This window comes from Tachysurus vachellii, chromosome 20 (genome assembly GCF_030014155.1).
Source record: "Tachysurus vachellii isolate PV-2020 chromosome 20, HZAU_Pvac_v1, whole genome shotgun sequence".
Taxonomy (NCBI): Eukaryota; Metazoa; Chordata; class Actinopteri; order Siluriformes; family Bagridae; genus Tachysurus; species Tachysurus vachellii.
This window is the reverse complement of record NC_083479.1, coordinates 17,855,059-17,873,477: the sequence shown is the minus strand read 5'-3', so window position 1 is coordinate 17,873,477 and position 18,419 is coordinate 17,855,059. Positions and strand designations below refer to the sequence as shown.

The window sequence follows — 18,419 nt, the reverse complement described above, 5'->3', positions numbered from 1 at the left end:
GAAAGAAATGATGTTTTTAAGCTCCATATTCCATGTTATGGTTGTGATCACATTTTTGTTTGTCGTGACTGATACTGTGTAAGTAGCAGGGCTCTGGAATGCACGTCATTCGGATTTTCATACTATTTACCTATTCAAAAATAAAACAGTGCACATTTGAATGCTTTAAGCTTCCAGGTGCTTTAAAGCTCCAGGAAACCTACATGCCTTTCCTAAGAAAGGTTTAATATCATTTAAGCCTCAATGAAGCTTGAATGTGATTTAAAACTGCAAGTAAACAGAAAGCAGATTTTGAACACCTTACATCAAAAGTAATTGAAAGTACCGAAGATTCTGCACTACCTTGACGCCATTATGAGCTCCTTTGTGAAACTAACCCAAAGGGTATCTTGTACAAAATGTAATTTTGATAAAGATGTTGCTACCAACAGAATTTGATGAAATATTTCTTAGTAAATTAGATTTTTAGAAAAAATTAATAATATAAAATAAATGCTTCTTCATTCAGACTTTTGCATTAGTGTCAACGTGTGAGTTTATGTGCTTTTTATTTTACGTGAAAGAAATGTACAATCAAGAAGGCTGTTGAACAGAAACTCAGGGGCTTAAGCTCCAGTGCTGCCAAGCTGCCAACGTTGGGCCCCATGAGCAAAGCCCTTAACCCTTACTGCTCCAGAGTGCTGAACAATGTCTGACTTCTAAAGCTGGAAAATGTGAAGACAATAATTCCAGTGTGCTGTAATGTATGTGACAATAACAAAAGGCTTCTTCTAGCCAAAGCCTTGCTGCTGTTACATTTAAATTCTCTCTTGTATGGATCTGAGAACTTTAGGCACATATACTCGTCATCATGACACTACAGTCTTTGCTGTAGGAGCTTAATCAGTGCTAACTCCAACGTAACGAAGGCGGGGCCTTTCTTACCTTTCTTTCCCGGTTTCATTTCTCCTTCCTGGTCCACCCAGTACTCACGGATATCGATGAGGACTTTCCCTTTGAACTCTCGCACACTCACATACCTCATCTTCCCTATCTTAGAAAAGACATACACAAAAGTAAAACATAAAAGCCTCAGTAATTTTAAGAAAAGAATTTAGATAACCGACAGGAGCTCCCATGTGCTGCCGGGTACTGTGTTTTGGTCACCTAATTAACTAGGCTAAGTGGTAATGTAATGCAAGAAGATACTGAAAGCCGGTGAAATAGTTATGTTTTGCACTACAGTGAAGTTTTAAGTTTAAACATAGCTACATACTAAATGAAAAACCCTAATAGTAACTTTTTTTCCTGGATGTTAAACCTACTTGCTTGCCAGGCAACATTACTAATAAGTGTTGAAATAAACAAATAATCCTGGACACAATACTTCATAATCCTGGGAGTCTGGCCTATTGAACTGTCCAGGCATAATATAATTAATTCATTTGTCAAAGCCAGCTTCAGCTTTAGAGAGATACTGTAGTATCCTACAAGTTTCCATTCAAACAGAGTGGCCAAGTCCTACACAACACCACAACACGGTTCCCGTGATTATGTACTGGAATACATTATCCGTCATGACTCCTGACCTGGAACATGTTATCTTTTTTATTGCTGCTGCCTCCGCCGCTTTTTGATGCACCGGATGTCTTTGATGACTCTCCACTCTTCTGTTTCTTTGCTGGTTTCTCTGTCATCTGCTTCTTCCGTTTAGGCTGGTGAGACAAAGTAAACCGTTAACACTCATGAGACGTTTAAGCTCGGCAGCTTCTCGTCTCAGGCTCCTGGTTCTAATTTCTTTACCTTTGTGTCAGCTTCACTGTCTGAGTCACTGCTGGATGTTGAAGAAAGCACTTCCTTTGATTTAGGCATCCTAAAGACAGAATGTAACGTATTTATACACATCCTGTACCAAAGCAAACACCCAAGAAAAGTATAAATAATACGACAATACAATATCAGTGTAATTAATCATCTATAACATCTCAGAATGGATCACCATGTGAACCTGCACAGCAAAATAACTAAATAGTGACCTAAATACAAACAGTTCTCCTCAGAACCAAAACACACACCTGTTGTGCTTCTGCAGGTTGTTATTTGTACAGTATGAAAAGTCTGTTATCAGGTGAAATCAGGCAGAAGGAATTAACTCTTGTTCATCACTTGCAAAATGAAGTGAAACCACAAGAAACTCAAGACCGCGCATGCGCACAAAAAGCCGCCACCCGTGTTTACGTCACACTCGGAAGCCAATTAATTAACCGACGTCACTGTTTCAAATTAACTACAAATTTCGTAATTTGTCGATATTTCGAAGACATTCCGTTTCGAAAAACTATTTACGTTTTTGCTAATCCAAGCATAAAAAGAAAAAACACGCACGCGCCCCATCAACACCTCCCACTCGGCCTTGTTAGCCGTTAGCTTTAGCATGTAGCTAAACTAGCAAGCTAGCTAATTTTATCCATTCACACATTATGGTCTTTAACGATATCATTTACTTTTACAAAGACTACATGGGAAATCGCTTTAAGCAGACGGCTAGTTAACAAATACGCGCTAGTTATTATAATTCTAGTTAATAATTTGCAAGAAGTGTGCACATGCGCAATACCGTCCCTGATAGGTTGTGATACCCGGATTAGACTGCACGTTCTGATTGGCTGATCTTCCCCGCGTTGTTCTATAACACACTTTAGTCTGCAGGAAAAATGACGGCTAATCCGTCTTATTTATATTTAAAGTATATCGTTAACCACATCGGTCCTCTATTCGGTTTACACGACACGTTGCACATACTCACGCGCTAAATAGAATAATTCCGAGTTACACAGTCAGTCGCGTCGAACGGAAGATCTCTCGGTGCAACGGCGGCGTCTTTGTGAAGCCACAAATGAATCCAAAATGGCGGCTCGTTAGACAGAATAGTGCACTACGTACACGCCCTATGTAGTGCACTTATACAAACAGAAGGGGGTGATTTGGGATCGAGCCACGGTCTGCAATAACAGAGCTGCTGAAACGCTAAGCTGTGAAATGTGCTGGAAAGAGTCAAGAGTCGAATAGAGAGTCACGAGTCGAATAAGGAGTCGAGTCTGAGCTTGTACCTGTAAATCAATGTAAAAAACGAGCACAGCATATCAGAAATAAAAAAAAAACAAAGCCCACGTCACACCACTACTGCACAGTACTTTACAATCATTTTTAATAATGCAAACATTTTTGTATTTGTAAACACAAATGCATATTAAACTGAAATGTAATGTCTTAGCACATTGTATGAATAACCTAAACATTACTCATTAATTCATCTGTAATTGATTCATTCGTTTGTTTAACACTGTGTAACTTTAGAGACATGTAAAATTAATTACAAGACACATACTGTACTGTATTATTTACCAATACAGTGTTAAATTGTACTGATAAAACATGAATCATTTTTTCAATTTTATTATAAAAAGTAGAGGCATGTCTGGGGTGTTGATTTATTATTATTATTTTTATACATAAGTGCTTACTGGATTTCTGACAAATCCCACCCGTCCTTGAAGAAAGTCGTTCCCTTGACATTTATGTTCTGTCTGACAGGATAAAAGATAAAACCATTATATTTCATCCTACCAACCTAGACATAACGATGAATACACAGATATTCAGACATGTCATTCTTTTCATTGAAATTAAGTTATTATACCGACTATTTTCTGTTATTGAATTCTGATATGACAAAGATATTACTCATCAGGCCAAAAACCTGTACACATAAGCTCTCGCATTTCAACTTGCATTTAGAGGGAAGTTCTGTTATTACTAGTTCTACAGAGAAAGACCTGGGTGTTATATAATTCATTTGTTTCTTTAAAATCATATCTCCCATATTATAAAAACATCCTTTTTCCACCTTAGAAATATTTCCCAGCTAAGAAAGATCTGTATCTGATTCTGAGAAGCTAGTTCATGCATTCATGACCTCCAGACTGATCTATTGTATTGCATTACTAGGTGGTTGTGCTGCATATTTAATAAATAGGCTACAGATAGTCCAAAATGCAGTCACCAGAGTTCTTACCAAGTAAAGAAAATATGATCATATACCCCCAAATTTATTTATTTTAAGTTTTGATTTAATTACAAACTATTGCTTCTTACTTTAAAGGCTCTAAATGGTTCATCTCCCATGTATCTAACCATCTCACGACAATCCATCAAGCTACAGACTACTGACAACTGTTTTTTTCTTGACACAGTCACCTCAGGCGACTCATTATGGATAAATATAAATATCAATATTCATTCAAATATAAGTCTAATATTAAACCTTTAAATTTTTGTTCTACATTTTTTATATTCGGTATAGCTGCTCCGATACAATGTCTATTGTTAAAAGCGTTCACTCACTCACTCTCACTCATTTTCTCCCGCTTATCTGAACTACCTCGGGTCACGGGGGGCCTGTGAATATCTCAGGCGTCATCGGGCATCAAGGCAGGATACACCCTGGACGGAGTGCCAACCCATCGCAGGACACACACACACTCTCATTCACTCACGCAATCACACACTACGGACAATTTTCCAGAGACGCCAATCAACCTACCATGCATGTCTTTGGACCGGGGGAGGAAACCGGAGTACCCGGAGGAAACCCCCAAGGCACGGGGAGAACATGCAAACTCCACACACACAAGGCGGCGCCGGGAATCTAACACCCTGGAGGTGTGAGGCGAACGTGCTAACCACTAAGCCACCGTGCCCCCCCCTGTTAAAAGCGCTATACAATTGAATTGAATATTCCATTATAACCTGACTTCTCTACATGCGCCCTCGAAATGTCATAACGTAGCCTAACATTTGATATGATACAAGATATAATTTGGTTAATAGGCAAATGAGTTAAATCAGTCGGAATCAGATAGATCTTTCAAATAGAGTTAGTTCATTTTTCTCTAAGTATGTGTTATGTCTCTAAGTTTATGGTATGAACTCTGGTGACCTCAGGAACCTTTTGACAAGATATGGATCCCATTGGAGATATGTTAATCTGAGGGAACACAAAGTTCTGACAACCTTTACAGGTTGTCCTAATAAGCATCTGCTTGGGAACAGACCACATGATTTTCATATAAACACACAACAACAAAACAACCTGCTCATGGACATGGACATGGACATGTTCAGGACAGAGTGTAAAATTCATATCTCTACAGCAGCAACAACAGGAGATAAGAACATTGTCTAGATAACAGCATACATAGCTTTTAATGATGAAAAATATTTTAATTTCTTTTTAGACCTAATCTTATTCAAATGCTATATTAATTCCTTTAGAGAACATTTTTCATCTCAAATTATTAAAGAAAGAATCCATTAGATATGTTTATATTTAGGGGGGCACGGTGGCTTAGTGGTTAGCACGTTTGCCTCACACCTCCAGGGTTGGGGGTTCGATTCCTGCCTCCACCTTGTGTGTGGAGTTTGTATGTTCTCCCCGTGCCTCGGGGGTTTCCTCCGGGTACTCCGGTTTCCTCCCCCGGTCCAAAGACATGCATTGTAGGTTGATTGACATCTCTGGAAAATTTTCCGTAGTGTGTGATTGCGTGAGTGAATGAGAATGTGTGTGTGTGCCCTGCGATGGGTTGGCACTCCGTCCAGGGTGTATCCTGCATTGATGCCCGATGACGCCTGAGATAGGCACAGGCTCCCTGTGACCCGAGGTAGTTCGGAAAAGCGGTAGAAGATGAGTGAGTGAGTGAGTGAGTTTTCCATGCTGCTGATTTCTGGCTCGTCCTGGCAGGTTAGAGAGTTACAAGATGATAAGGGTGATAGCACTGATGCTGGTACTAGCATGACAGTTGAAGATCTGGAGTTGATTATTTTGAACAGAGTGTACAGATGAGGAGTTAACAGATCTGGACCGACTAAAAGATTAACACACTGTGTGGGATGTGGTAGCCTAGTGGTTATGGTGTTGGACTACTGATTGGTTGGGAGTTTGAATCCCAGGTCCACCAACTACCACTACTGGGCCCTTAAACCTCAACTGCTCAGTTGTGTAAATGAGATAAATGTAAGTTTACATTACAAGTGGATAAGCTGACTTACTTGACATTAGCTGTCTGCCAAATGCCATAAATGCATCACTCTCTTTAGTAGTGTTAATTTCGTCAGACGAGACGAGACGAAATATGTCCGTCAACAACCTTTTTTTTCATGACTAAGACGAGACGATGACAAGACTGCACCACTGTCCAAAAACGCTAAGACTAAATTAACATGCATTATTGTTGACGAAAAAAGAAGAGACGGAAATGTTTTGTATAAAATAAAAACTAAGATAAAATCTCTCTTCATTTTCGTCTACAATTCTCTGCTCTTTCATCAGCTGTTACGCCTTTAAAATATTCACAACGAGTTCGCGGCTTCGCTGTTGCTCAAGTTACAGGTCCGCGAAGCGGATCCCGCTTATTATATTGCTACCTACCAAATAAATCAATAATTTGACACAAAATAATGATATAAAAAGGAGTTTATTGATTTAAAAACAATTGTATTGCTTCCTCTAAAGAAAATAGTGCGCTCCGTCTCTACGGTTAGAATCCTGTGTGTCCATGGCAACGCTCTGTTTTTCATGGCAACGGTGTGTTATAGTTCGCAGCGGTCTGTTATCAAGAAATAAAATAGTGTGTGTGTAGAAAGAATTCGTCCACACGCCGCTCAAAAATAAATAAATAAATAAAAACTCCTGAGCACAAGTCCACCCCTGGTCTAGGCTTTTTGTGTTAAATTATATTTCCTGTCCCTGCGCAGGCTCTTTTACTGTACATGACAGCTTATGTCCCGATGACCGGTCTTTGCATTACGATTAAAAGCAGTATCAATAAAGTAAAAAATGTGATGTGCAGTCAAGTTCGAGTGTATGCACTGTTTAAACGAGTGTTCTCAACTTCTCACTGATACTTTTGTGATTCACGGAGTTTTGACAAGTTTTATAGCCTTGATATTGTTTCTTATTCAAAAGTGGTGACAGAAAAAACTCAGCACCCCCCAACCTGAAACCTCTTCCCACGTCTCTGTCACAATCACATTATAATCAAAATGAATAATTAGGCTTAAAAGCAAATGTATATGTAAGGGAATGAAGTTTAACAATTACATGTAATATTGCTCTAAATATCATCAATAACGGTGTGTGTGCAATACCATGTATAACTTGCATTAAGTCGGTAATTATATATATATATATACACACCTACAGTTTTGATCTTAGGCTTTTCATTTCTTTTCTAAATTTCATTTCTAAATTTCTTTTCATTGAGTTATTTATTTCCACTATAACACTGAGGCCTCGTTGTATTTATTCTTACAATAGATTCCAGATGTGGTCAAGCTACAATTTTTTGACTAAAACTAGACTAAAATTAAAAGACTTTTAGTCGACTAAAACTTGACTAAGATACCTTGAGTTTTCTTTTGACTAAAACTAGACTAAAATGACGAGACCTTTAGTCGACTAAAACTAAGACTAACAAAAAAGATATGTGAATGACTAAATATGACTAAAACTAACAAGGACATTTGGCACAAGACTAAGACTAAGACTAAATTAAAAATAGGTGACGAAATTAACACTACTCTTTAGATAGACTTAAATTCAAAGGATAATGCTGTATTCAATTTACACCTGAAGTTGGAATTATGGCAGTTTTGATCTCTGTGATCTCAAGGTACAAAGTGGAAAGAAAAATCACGGATGTTTGTTGTTTGTTGTCTTTTGCTGCCTAAGAGCTAGTCTGCTAGAAATGGTATAATCGCTTTTCTAGTTTTGACGAACAAGCGTCTGTATGTCGATCAATCTAAAGCAAAACATACATTATAACTCATTTAAGGGTACAGTGTGTCGCTATGTTGTCTTTGTAGTGATCATGCAGTTAGCAGCCTTGTTGATTTGATGTCACTTGCTGAACTCAGAATAGATAGATAGATAGATAGATAGATAGATAGATAGATAGATAGATAGATAGAGTAAGATAGATAGATAGATAGATAGATAGATAGATAGATAGATAGATAGAGTAAGATAGATAGATAGATAGACAGACAGACAGACAGACAGACAGATAGATAGACAGATAGATAGATATATAGACAGACAGAGAGATAGATAGATAGATAGAGTAAGATAGATAGATAGATAGATAGATAGATAGATAGACAGACAGACAGACAGATATACAGACAGATAGATAGATGTATAGATATATAGACAGACAGAGAGATAGATAGATAGACAGACAGACAGACAGAGATAGATAGATAGATAGATAGATAGATAGATAGATAGATAGATAGATAGATAGATAGATAGATAGACAGATGAATAGATAGATAGATAGATAGATAGATAGATAGATAGATAGATAGACAGACAGACAGATAGATAGATATACAGACAGACAGACAGACAGATAGATATACAGACAGATAGATAGATATATAGATATATAGACAGACAGAGAGATAGATAGATAGACAGACAGACAGACAGATAGATAGATAGATAGATAGATAGATAGATAGAGATAGATAGATAGATAGATAGATAGATAGACAGACAGACAGATAGACAGACAGACAGATAGATATACAGACAGATAGATAGATATATAGATAGACAGAGAGATAGATAGATAGACAGACAGATAGATAGATATACAGACAGACAGACAGATAGATAGATATACAGACAGATAGATAGATATATAGACAGACAGAGAGATAGATAGACAGACAGACAGACAGATAGATAGATAGATGAATAGATAGATAGATAGATAGATAGATAGATAGATAGATAGATAGATAGATAAAGATAGATAGATAGATAGATAGACAGACAGACAGACAGACAGACAGACAGACAGATAGATAGATATATAGACAGACAGAGAGATAGATAGATAGACAGACAGACAGATAGATAGATATACAGACAGACAGACAGATAGATAGATATACAGACAGATAGATAGATATATAGATATATAGACAGACAGAGAGATAGATAGATAGACAGACAGACAGACAGACAGACAGACAGATAGATAGATAGATGAATAGATAGATAGATAGATAGATAGATAGATAGATAGATAAAGATAGATAGATAGATAGATAGACAGACAGATAGAAAGATAGATAGATAGATAGATAGACAGACAGACAGATAGACAGACAGACAGATAGATATACAGACAGATAGATAGATATATAGATAGATAGATAGATAGATAGATAGATAGATAGATATAGTTTATTGATCCTGGAGTAAATTCAAGTATCCATTAGCAACATACACAGAAATAAGATGATCACTACACAGTGATTATCACAACCATGTGCAAATATGTGAACATTTATCTCTACAGCTTCAGTCGAAATGCATTGTGGGAAAATACTGTAGTTAACCAAAAGTGTGAAAGACAGCTAAGTAAACTAACCAAGTAAACTGAAGTCATTTCGGCACTTTATCTAAAATAATCTAGTAGACAATCTGTAATATTAATTATAAATATGAATACAAGGCGTTCAGGGAGGATTTTAATCATGTTCTTATTTTAACTTCACTTCAATCTCCATGTTGTCTTTCTAGCTGTTTTTACAACTTTTTGTTAATCAGGATCAGGACCGTATTAATCATAAACACACCCTGTTTTATCAGGAGGAGGAAACGAAATTATATTTATAAAAAAAAAACAAACCGAAACTGCATGCAGCGTCGTGGCTGTTGACGCAGGAGGGGAAAATCCTCTCGCAAAGACGTCGCACCTACGTCACCGCGTAAAGGCTCACGCCGGAAAAGATGTCCACTTCCTTTTTACGTTCACTACGTAGGGCTTAAACCCATTGTTTATGCACCCTATGTAGTGCACTAGATATTAGCTGTGGGGTTGTTTAAAATGCTGCTTTTTCTTTTCTAAATATAACTCGTTGAAAGCAATATATAACTCAGCAAAAGGCGGAACTGAAGTCCGTAAGTTTGGATTTTTCTCGGTGTTGAGAGGAGGAGAAGAGAGAAGAAGCTTTTGTCCTGCTTTCTGCTTTCTCTCAACACAAACAAGTTGTTTATTATTAAAAATGGCGAGCAAAGGTAAACAGAATATTTACTGACATTGTAGTAATGTATTGATTTTATTTTATAGAAGCTACTTTCTATCATTAGTATTATTATTATTATTAATAATAATAATTATTATTAGTTTTTAATTATTTATATTATTATTTTTTATTTGTTATTATTTACTATTATTATTATTATTATTATTATTATTATACAATTATATTAATTGTATAATAATAATAATAATAATAATAGTAGCAGTAGTAGTAATATTATTTTAAATATTATTTATTACTATTTTATTATTATTATTATTATTATTATTATTTTTATTATTATTAATATTAACTCTACCTTAAGGCTCTCTGTCTTCGTCTCTTCTGTTAGTTGTTGTTGTTGTTGTTGTTGTTGTTTGTCTTACGTTTTGGTTTAAATTTTACGACACAAAAGTCTAATAATACCACAATTTTTTTTTTCATCATTTTCTTTTTTACTGTCCACAACTAAGAAAGTTACAGTAAGTGTGAAACAAAGACAAGGCCATTATTTGTTAAAGTTCCATGAAGGTGTAAAGTTGTCTGTAGATACTGTTAGATAAAATATATATATATATATATATTTTTTATATAAAACTTTTATATGAATATATTTTTATTTTTGTTCATCTTTAGTAACTACTTCCTGGTCAGGGTTTCTGTGTGTGAGGTGGAAAATACACACACACACACACACACACACACACACACACACACACACACACACACACACACACACACACACACACACACACACACACACACACACACACACACACACACACACACTTAATCCTTTTAATCGTTTTCTAGTAATAGGAATGGGTTAAAGGAAATATTTCACTCTATTGCCCCTATGTGTGAACCTGTGTGTGGACATGTGTGAACTTGTGTGAACCTGTGCGTGCGTGTGTATGTATGCATGTTTGAATATGAACACAAACGAATCATGAGTTTGTGCGGACCTGTGCATGGGCAGGCGTGTGTGTGTGTGTGACCCTATGTGTGTGCATGGTGCCTTGTGACTCGTGGTGTGTCCCTAAGTCATGCTCAGTGTTCTCTGTCGTCACTGTGATCCTGGACAGTATAAAGATTTTACACTGAAGCTGACTGAATAAACACATGAATGGACACGTTCTGTTTTAACAAATGCCTAAATGTAGCACAGATTGAGAATTTGTCAGTTCATTAACCTGAGCAAAAACTGAACTACTATATGGGCCTGACCACGTCTTTGAGCCAGAGAGAGTTATTGAGTAAACATTACTTCACTATATGCACTAAAATGTGTTCTGTTGAAACAGATTTAAACGGATCCTTCTCCTAAATCCTTCTCCGAATTAGTTGTGACTGTTTTTCCTCATCTTCCCTTTAGAGCAGTCGTCGGAGTTGGCTGAATGTGCGCTCCAGCTGCGTACACTTGGAGATCTGCTGAACTGGAAATACATCCTGCTGGAGTTTCTGGTGAGAAATTTACAATCGGCTAGCGACAATCCGGCCGGCGCGACGTAAAACCCGAACAGGAGACTCTACAAGAAGCTTCTAATCTCTTGAGGTCAACTGGGGCCTGAGCAGACATGGCTGCACATTTTCTGCATCCATCACAAAAAAAAAACAGAGGAAAAAAAAATATCTCCAGTGAGGACTGTCTGTCAAATGGAAGGCGACTGTCTCACACCTTGCTGTCCGTCGATGATACCTGGGATGATGAAACTGCTTCCTATCTGCTATAATCCTTCTTCAGGGAAAGGACTTTGGATCGAGTAGCACCGTGGACGAGGTGCAGGATTTCTTCGTGACGTCTTGTGTCACATGGACACTATCATAAAGACCTCGGCATCAGCAGTTATATTTATTTATACACATATACATCCTGAGATTTTGAATGTTTTCCGGGAAAAAAACTTTAAAAGACTTAAAATTACAATTTAAGCAACTTTTTTAGTTTATAGCAGCTTTTATCACGTTTATTATTTGATCTAATTTGTAAGTCTAAACCAAAACTCATACAAAGAAGAACAAAAGTACACACTGTTTATGTCTCAGTACTGTATAGATTGTGGAGGAAACAGAAAATATCTCTTATGAACAGTTTCACTGTTAGGATTTAAAGAAAAGATGAAAAAAAAGAGGAGGTTGGTGACCTTCTGACAGCAAGAACTACCTTACAACACGAATCACCAGTTTCTCATGATGTACTTTATGTAATAATGATACAGGAAGCTGATATTTGTGCCAGTTACTGAATCCTTATGACACATCAGTAAGACTTTCTCACTTCTTTTAGTTTTTGTCACCACCATTTGGCTGCATAGCATTTAGACGACAGATAAAACAGGGACTCTGTTAATCTCCTTATATTTGAAATAAAATGTTTATACCGCTTTCAGGGCCGTGTTGTCTGCCATATGGTTGCCAGTTCCGCTAAAATTGTGTCAGATCATCTAAACACATCATGTTACATTTCATTTCCAGCATACGCGCTTATATTTTTATACAACTGAGCAATTGAGGGTTAAGGGCCTTGCTCAGGGGCCCAACAGTTGTAGCCTGGCTACCACAACCCACATTATGAGTTTTAAATCCCACGGTTTTAAAAACACGGCTTTATTTCCAACAGTCTGATGCCTTGCTAGGGTCAAAAAGTGAATGATTTTCATGTAACATCCAGAACACTGAGATCATCTGCCTGCGTGTGAAGTCTTTCTGTGTTAATGAAGCCAGTCGAGTAAATCTTTTATTCTGTTCACTTTAGTGTTGTGTTTGATTAAATGGTCCATTTACTCTGGGATTTATTTACACTCTTGTCCATGTTACTCTACAGTCCATGTACTGTATACTTGTATTGTTACTTCCATTCATTCACAATTAAAATACTTTAACCCAACTGTTGAGAATTTGGGCTTTATTATTATTATTATTATTATTATTATTATTATTATTATTATTATTAGTAGTAGTAGTAGTAGTAGTAGTAGTAGTATTGTTGTTATATTGGAAAAGATTATTGAATGTCTTTGTCATGCTGCACTCCACAGTGGTGCTTAATATGTAGCGCTTATAAAACACTTACTCTCTAACTCACACTCACTCACTCTCACTCACACACACACTCACTCTAACTCACTCACTCACACACTTACTCTCTAACTCACTCAATCTCTCTCTCTCACACACACACACACACACTCACTCACTCACTCACACACACTTACTCTCTAACTCACTTACTCACTCACTCTCTCACTCACTCACTCACACACACACACTCTCACTCACTCACTCACTCACTCACTCACACACACTTACTCTTTAACTCACACTCACTCACACACACTTACTCTCTAACTCACACTCTCTAACTCATGCTCACTCACTCACTCACACACACTTACTCTTTAACTCATGCTCACTCACACACACTTACTCTCTAACTCACACTCTCTAACTCATGCTCACTCACTCACTCACACACACTTACTCTTTAACTCACACTCACTCACACACACTTACTCTCTAACTCACACTCTCTAACTCATGCTCACTCACTCACTCACACACACTTACTCTTTAACTCATGCTCACTCACACACACTTACTCTCTAACTCACACTCACTCACTCACACTCATACACTCACACTTACTCTGTAACTCACACTCACTCAATCACACTCTCACTCTCTCACTCACATTCTCACACACTCACTCACACACTCTCTAACTCACACTCTCTAACTCACGCTCACTCACTCACTCACACACACTTACTCTTTAACTCACACTCACTCACACGCTTACTCTCTAACTCGCACTCACTCACTCACTCACACTCATACACTCACACTTACTCTGTAACTCACACTCACTCACACACTCTCTAACTCACACTCTCTAACTCACGCTCACTCACACACACTCTAACACACTCACACTCACTTACTCTCTAACTCACACTCACACACTCACTCATTCACACTTACTCACTCACACACTCATTACCTCACACTCACTCACACACTCACTCACACACACTTACTCTCTAACTCAAACTCTCTAACACACTCACTCACACTCACTCACTCACACACTCTCTAACACACTCACACTCACTTACTCTCTAACTCACACTCACACACTCACTCATTCACACTTACTCACTCACACACTCATTACCTCACACTCACTCACTCACACACACTTACTCTCTAACTCAAACTCTCTAACACACTCACTCACACTCACTCACTCACACTTACTCTCTAACTCACACTCACTCACACTTACTCTAACTCACTCACTCACTCTCACACACTCTCTCTCACTCACTCACATTCTCACTCACACTTACTCACTCACTCTCTCACACACTCATTACCTCACACTCACTCACACACGTTTACTCTCTCACACTCACTCACTCACTCACACTCACTCACTCACACACTCATTCACACTCACTCACTCTCTCACTCACACTCACACACACTCACAAACTCAGAGACAAGTTCATTAAAAAAGACGTATTTATTCATGTGCATATTTTTCCAGACAGAATGTGCAATTCTTTTCAAAAACCAGTGCATTACTTGGTTTACAGCAGTGACATTAAACACACAAATCTCTTTTCCTCACACCTTAAACATGCCTAGATTTCCTTTACTACACGTGCTCACAGCAGTGGAGTGCTGATGCCAACGGGGAAGAACTCGTATAATAAAATCAAAGAAAATACAAGATTGTGTTTGTTTTTAAAGAAAGAATGTGAACATAATAAAAAAAGACCTGAAACAAAAAATGCTGAAAACCCACAATAACAGAAAGAGCTACACAGTTGTTCATAATCTTGACGTGACCAATGGGATCATTGATACATTTCAGACAGTAAATGTAATTGTGTGTAATGTTCAGCTCAATGATGTTACATATACAGGCAGCTTTATTTCCTGATCCATTAGGAGAAATGTAAAAACATACCGTTAGATGAAAACACTAGCACTTAGGGATAAATTCATCATCTTACTCATCTCTAGCACATAGAAACACACATGCACACACACTCAAACACACTCTGACACACACAGAAACACACAGAAATACACACACACACACTCAGACACACAGAAACACATATACACACACTCACACACTCCGACACACACAGAAACACACACTCAGACACACAGAAACACACACACACACTCAAACACACTCAGACACACACAGAAACACATACGCACACACACTCAAACACACTCAGATACACACAGAAACACACACACACACACACACACACACACACTCAGACACACAGAAACACATATACACACACTCACACACTCCGACACACACAGAAACACACACTCAGACACACAGAAACACACACACACTCAAACACACTCAGACACAAACAGAAACACACACACACACACACACACACACACACACAGACACACAGAAACACATACGCACACACACTCAAACACACTCAGATACACACAGAAACACACACACATACACACACACACTCAGACACACAGAAACACATACACACACACACTCAGACACATACAGAAACACACACACAGAAACACAAAAAGCACACACACACACAGAAACACCAACAAACACACAAACACACACAGGCACACACACTCAAAAAATAAACTCCTCTCATACTCCTCTTCATCAAACTCCACCTCATACGTAACTTTTTCCTGAACTTCTGACTCCTACTCGAGTCTGGGTTTGTGTCCGAGATCTAAATATCTCCTTATGCTTCATTTTAACACAAAATAAACCATGACAGCTTCTGACCTGTAGGTGGTGCTAGATCACTGTAATTCAATCAGATCATTATTATTCAATCAGATCATTATTATTCATAAGGAATGTTTTGTGATTGGAACATGTCTGATAATCGAAACACACTCTTCACCACGATGTAATGAAGGAACAGTTACACAGCCAATGACACGATGATAGAAAAACCATACAATATTAAAAAAAGGAGAGGAAAAAATACATAAAATATAAAAACAACAGGAAAACACGTTCACTACAAAACATTTGATTGGTTAATTCATTTTTGTTTCAAAATCTTCAGCAGAATGTTAAAAAAAGCGATTAAAAAAAAAACATGGGTGGATAAAAACTACCTTTAGCACATCGATATCGGTTTAATCGCTAGTCATTCATTCACACGTATTATTGCAGACATCGCTCTATATACAGTTTTACTCTTATATACATTTACAGTACAATCAGTCAGATTGTCCCTCAGCACACAGGAAAGGAACGAAGAACGAAGAACGGGACGAACATCAGTGTCAGGTGCTGCATATAATGAGGAATGTGCCAAAGAAAGAAACTACACTAGCTAGAGTCTGAGCTCATGAGGGTAAATCTAAAGGGCAGTAAAGAAGCTCTGGGGTGAAATGTGATGAGGAGGATATTGGATTCTTTATTACACTGGTGTAAAGATGAGAACATGATCACACTGAAGAAGCTTTGAGCTGATGAGATGTTTAGCGGCTTTGGTTTGATGTCCATTTCAGCTTTAGCGAGCTTTAGCGAGCTTTAGCGAGTCTGCTAACCCTGAACAGGTGTAATATGTACACACATGAGGGTTTTACGGTCCCCTTGCTTTTGGTTTTAGTTAAGCTGTAGACACTAGAAAAGTTTACACGTACACGTACACGCTTCAGGAGCGGACGACGTTTCAGACGCTATTTTCATTCTGTACTGAAATATTCTTACAAACCTTACAGCTTATTTTATTAGCTGAAAACTTTTACTTTTACTTTCACTACATTTTTTTAACCTTCCACTTTTACTTGATTATAATTTCTCAGTACTTTGTCCATCTTTGTCAGCAATTAATAAGAAAGTGAATGTCTCTCTCTCACACACACTCACTCTCTCTCCCTCTCACACACTCACTCATACACTCACTCTCTCTCTCACACACACTCACTCTCTCTCCCTCTCACACACTCACTCACTCACTCATACACTCACTCGCTCCCTCTCACACACTCACTCACACACTCTCTCCCTCTCACACACTCACTCTCTCTCTCTCTCTCTCTCACACACACACTCACTCACACACTCTCTCCCTCTCACACACTCACTCTCTCTCTCTCTCTCACACACACTCACACACACTCTCTCACTCACACACTCTCTCCCTCTCACACACTCACTCTCTCTCGCACACACTCACACTCTCTCTCACACACACTCTCCCCCTCACACACTCAATCTCTCTCTCACACACTCAATCTCTCTCTCACACACTCACACACTGTCTTCCTCTCACTCACTCTCTCTCTCTCACACACTCTCTTCCTCTCACTCACTCCCTCTCTCACACACAGACACACACACACACACTCACACACTCTCTCTCTCTCTCTCTCACACACTCTCCCTCTCCCACATTTACTCATTCAGTCTCTCTCTCTCTCTCTCTCTCTCTCTCTCTCTCACACACACACCCACACACACACACTCACACACACCTTCTCTCTCACCCACTCACTCGCTCAGCCTAGTGGTTAAGGTGTTGGCCTACTGAACAAAAGGGCATGAGTTTTAATCTTAGGTTCACCAAGCTGCAACTGTGGGGCCCCTGAGCATGGCCCTTAACTCTCAGTTGTATAAATTGAAATAAAAAATGTAAGTCACTCTGTATAAGGGTGTCTGGTAAACGGTACGGTACAGTTTAAAACACCTACACGACTGTCAATCAATCCAGATTCTTCTGTCGATTGACTGATCTGCTGTTTATATTGGGTAAATGGGAGCGATAACTCATACTAGTTTATTCTAATGATAAATTAGATAAAGCTGTGGAGCTTATGTGCTGGGTTTGGAAAGGCACGACGCATGAAAAAGAAGACAACCAAAAGTCCATCTGCTGACCTTCATGATTTCCGAAACAATCTAGATCTTCAGTTTCTTCAAGATCTCCGTGAGGACGTCGGTGACGTGATGCTTTTGGTCCGTTCAGTGTAAAGTGTAATGTGTAGTGTCTCTGTGGGTCTGGGAGTGTGTGTTTTGTCCTGAGGGCTTTGAAAGTCTGCCGACCTGAAAACTGGAGCCTTTAACTCTCTCTCATATCCTCCTTCATGTCTTCCACTGATTTTCTCTTAAAGAACCCGAACTGTAGAAGAAACAAGACTCATGGTTACACTGCACCGCCGCACATTAGATGAATAGACCTGAAGTAAATTATATGTCTGAAAGTAGGTGAACATTTCAGTCCAAAAACATAGCG

At 38.3% G+C, this 18,419-nt stretch overlaps 3 protein-coding genes across 4 annotated transcripts in view; 1 reads left to right on the top strand and 2 right to left on the bottom strand.

The window, feature by feature from the left end:
• Positions 1-2,901, bottom strand: part of sub1a (SUB1 regulator of transcription a) — a 3,383-nt gene extending 482 nt beyond the window's left edge. The window contains exons 1-4 of one of the 2 annotated variants that reach the window (XM_060896270.1): positions 2,786-2,901; positions 1,783-1,852; positions 1,569-1,694; positions 925-1,033 (exon numbers count right to left, since the gene is read on the bottom strand). In XM_060896270.1, the coding sequence (XP_060752253.1) occupies positions 925-1,033; positions 1,569-1,694; positions 1,783-1,851 (304 nt within the window). In that variant the 5' untranslated portion in view covers position 1,852; positions 2,786-2,901. Of the gene's footprint in view, positions 1-924; positions 1,034-1,568; positions 1,695-1,782; positions 1,853-2,054; positions 2,210-2,785 lie in introns of those variants that run through there. The other variant, XM_060896271.1, reaches the window with a different exon arrangement.
• A 7,074-nt stretch (positions 2,902-9,975) lies between these two features.
• Positions 9,976-13,024, top strand: pmaip1 (phorbol-12-myristate-13-acetate-induced protein 1). The gene is made up of 2 exons (XM_060896357.1): positions 9,976-10,132; positions 11,513-13,024. Exons 1-2 carry the CDS (start codon positions 10,120-10,122, stop codon positions 11,647-11,649), a joined length of 150 nt encoding a protein of 49 aa, XP_060752340.1. The 5' UTR covers positions 9,976-10,119; the 3' UTR covers positions 11,650-13,024.
• A 1,619-nt stretch (positions 13,025-14,643) lies between these two features.
• The window catches only part of itga1 (integrin, alpha 1), a 62,778-nt gene continuing 59,002 nt past the window's right edge, over positions 14,644-18,419 (bottom strand). Inside the window, exon 30 of the mRNA XM_060896716.1 lies at positions 14,644-18,305. Coding sequence (XP_060752699.1) covers positions 18,246-18,305 — 60 coding nt within the window. The 3' untranslated portion in view covers positions 14,644-18,245. The remainder of the gene's footprint in view (positions 18,306-18,419) is intronic.